General features: G+C 53.9%; 1 protein-coding gene across 1 annotated transcript; it reads right to left on the reverse strand.

Moving 5' to 3' along the window:
- Window positions 1-1,290: 1,290 nt before the first annotated feature.
- LOC123064278 (glucomannan 4-beta-mannosyltransferase 9) lies at window positions 1,291-3,521 on the reverse strand. Its single transcript, XM_044487813.1, has 2 exons — window positions 3,246-3,521; window positions 1,291-2,562 (listed from the first exon to the last, which is right to left on the reverse strand). Exons 1-2 carry the CDS (start codon window positions 3,519-3,521, stop codon window positions 1,291-1,293), a joined length of 1,548 nt encoding a protein of 515 aa, XP_044343748.1.
- Window positions 3,522-3,544: the final 23 nt, after the last annotated feature.

Genomic DNA, 3,544 nt, shown 5'->3' on the forward strand with positions numbered 1-3,544 from the left:
CCAACATGCATGCCAAATTTCATTTCTTGCATTCTATGCATTTTCTAAGGTTTTCCCGGTGAAAACCCCTAAAACAAAGGGCGGACGTGACGCAACGTGCGTTCGCTGTCCGAATTCGTTCATTTTTTGCGTGGGGGGCTGCCATGGGCATGCCCACATGCTGGCAAATTTTGGTCTTATTTTGTGCATGGCAACAAATACACCATGTTCAACCGGGACAATTGGGGTCTGTCGGTAGGACAAGTCTCGAAGCACGTTTTTTTCACCTTCACCAAACGTACCCAAATTGTTTTCACACAATGGCATCACCATGGCCAGCATGCAATGTTCGTTCATTGATGACATTCTATGCATTTTTTACGTTTTCCTCGATGAAAACCCCCTAAAAAAGAGGCCGGACGTGTTGCAACGTGCTCGGTGTTAGAATTTGTTCATTTTTGTGTGGGAGTGGAGCTGATCTGGTGTTGCGCCGGGCCCCAACATCATGTATCCGTTGGTGGTGATGTGCGAATCCTTTGGCAACTGCGTCGACTGTAGAGCGAGCAACCAGAAGTGGCTCAACTCCGCCTGCAGCCATGAGAGAGTCGACGGCCAAGATCAGTTGTCGCCACTATCAGCTCCGGAGCCATTGAGAAGAGAAGGGGCAACGGGGGACTGAGGAGGAGGAAGGGGCGACGACATTTGACGGCTGGGCGGGCGAGGTGGCATGCGACATCGAAAGTGGCGCGATAGGCGAGGCGGCAGCGGCAGGCAACCGGCAGCGCGCCAAGGATGCAGCCGTGATTGTCGTCTGGTCGCATTGAACCATCACGCATGCCACGCAACACAAATATCGCCAGCCACGGTGCGGAAATTAAAAAAAGAATCACGGCTGCCCCGTAATGAAGAGACAAAACACCTAGAATGTGTCATAAATGTGCACGTCGGGTCGTCGGCCATACTGGCTATCTCACATTTGCTAATGCGCACCTGAGGAAGAGATCGCTAGTTTGACTCTGCATGCGCCACTTTTTTTTTTGACTTTCTCAAATATCAAATCGAGGCTGGGGCTCACGTAAAAGAACAAATCGCACCGAGTCTGGCTCTCACGTAAAAGACGTAGGGCGCCTGCAGGTTACTTTTATCAATACGACCATCATGCCCTTAGTAACGAAGAGGTATCGGATAATCTGAGCCGTCCAAGTGTTTAGGGGGGTCTACCGAAGCATAAGTCTCTTATTAATCATTGTACATGCCCTGATTGATTCCATTTGACGGACGTGCGGAATGTCCTGCGGACTCTGATTGATTTCATTGGGAGCCGACGTAGCCGAATCCGATGACGAAGGCGGCGGCGGACTGCATGAGGAGGTAGACATAGAAGTGGTCGTGGCCGAAGACAATGTCGTAGAGAGCGCAGTAGAGCAGGAAGAGCCCCATGACGATCTCCGGCGCCAGGAAGCTGCTGCTGCTCTTCTTCTTCTTGGCCACCATGGTCGTGGTGGCGGCAGCAGGAGTGGAGGTCGTGGAGCCGCCGAGCTTCTCGGTGACGACCCACTCGTTTGCGCGGCTGGCCTCGAGGAGCCCGATGATGGTGGCCTTGCAGCGGTGAATGGACATGACATTCTCGAAGAGGATCCAGAAGACGAGCAGGTGGCACGACCTCGGGGTGCACACGGCGTTGAGCAGGGTGAGGACGGCCGCCACATACATGGGCACGTACTGTGGGAGCCACACATCCTGGCCGCCGACGAGCACGTAGACCGGGATGACAACGCAGCAGAAGAGGAACGTCGCCAGATGCGCCACCACCTTCCTGACGAAGAAGAAGCCGTAGAGCACGTGGAGCTTCTTCCACGCCGACACCTGCTTGTTGGCGACGATCTCCCAGAACATCTTGCGCATGAGGTTGGGCGGCCCACACGACCACCGGTGCTGCTGGTACCGATACGCCTTGAAGCTGCTGGGTAGCTCGTTGCGCACCTGCACGTCGCCGGCGTAGACGAACCTCCAGCCCCGCATGGACGCCCTGACGGCCAGGTCCATATCCTCCACGGTGGTGCGGTCCTTCCAGCCCCCCGCGTCGGCCAGGGCGTGCAACCGCCACACCCCGGCAGTGCCGTTGAAGCTGAAAAAGCCGTGGAAGGCCGACCCCACCTCCTGCTCCACCGAAAAGTGGTAGTCCAGCGACATCTCCTGCATGCGGGTGAGGATGCACTCGTCCGCGTTCACGAACCGCCACCGCGCCTGCACCAGTGCCACCGCCGGGTCCGCCTCGAGCACGGGGACTGTGTGGCGGAGGAAGTCGGCGTCGGGCTGGAAGTCGGCGTCGAAGACGGCCACGAACTCGCAGTCTTTCACGTACTGCTTCTTGAGGCCATCCCGCATGGCGCCCGCCTTGTAGCCGCTACGGTTGCTGCGGTTCTCGTACCGGATGTGCACCCCCTTGCCCGCCCACCGTCGGCACTCGGCCTCCACCAGGGAGCGGATGCCGGCGTCCGTGGAGTCGTCCAACACCTGGATCACCAGCTTATCGGCCGGCCACCACAGGCCGCAAGCCGCGCCGATGGAAAGACGGAACACCTGCATTGTCGGTCATATGCATAACGATGGTTTTGTTTCAGTACTCACTACTCAGTCATCGTGCACCGTGCATGCTCTGTACACACAGGCACACACACTTTTCTTTAAAATAAATGAATAAATAAGAGTATTTAGATCACTATTTTTATATTTTTTGACTGAGGAATTAGCTGTTAAGGGCTGCTAACTAACAAACTATCAAACTTGTGCTGTGGCTCACAAAGTACTACTAAAATAAAGAGATAGATAGGTAGATAGATAGTTGACTCTTGTCTTAGATGCCGCCGTTTCTTATTTGTTTATTTTTAATCTTGAATGAATTTGGATGGACGTAGCCAACAGGAGTGAGTAGAGTAGTATTACGCGCGCAACAACTATAGTTGTAGTTGTGCATGCATATGTTCGAAATGCACTTGTAAAGCAGCAGCTTTTGCATGATTGCTGTTGAAGAAACAACAAAAACATGCAGCTTTTGCAAGATTGCTGTTGAAGAAACAACAAAAACATGCAGCTAGCTAGCTAGCGTTACCAGCAGCACATGGATAAATATATGCATTCTCTGATGATCATATGCGTGCTATACGTAAGTAACAGCATAGCAGAGTGGTCATGCATACCATATCATCATAGATGAGCAATTAATCCATCTTACATAGAGATGTAGAGAATAGACTAGTACTGACCTGCTTCTCGTTGAACATGGGGATCTGGACCAGGACCATGGGCCGGTCTGCGTCATCACTCTCCAGGTTGTCGTCGTCGCCCTTGTTCCTTTGGTTACGGTTGCGACACCGGCGGTAGAGCCAGAGCACGGCGACGACGAGGCCCATGTAGAGGCGGTCGGCGAACAGCATGAGGGACATGACGACGCAGAGGTAGATGGCCAGCTGCAGCAGGGGCACCACCACCGCGTACCGCAGCACCAGCCAGGCCGCACGAGCCATCGGCAACATGCTCATCCCCCTCGTCTTAGATTCTTCTT

The sequence above is a fragment of the Triticum aestivum genome, chromosome 1A (assembly GCF_018294505.1).
Source record: "Triticum aestivum cultivar Chinese Spring chromosome 1A, IWGSC CS RefSeq v2.1, whole genome shotgun sequence".
In the NCBI taxonomy this organism is placed as follows: domain Eukaryota; kingdom Viridiplantae; phylum Streptophyta; class Magnoliopsida; order Poales; family Poaceae; genus Triticum; species Triticum aestivum.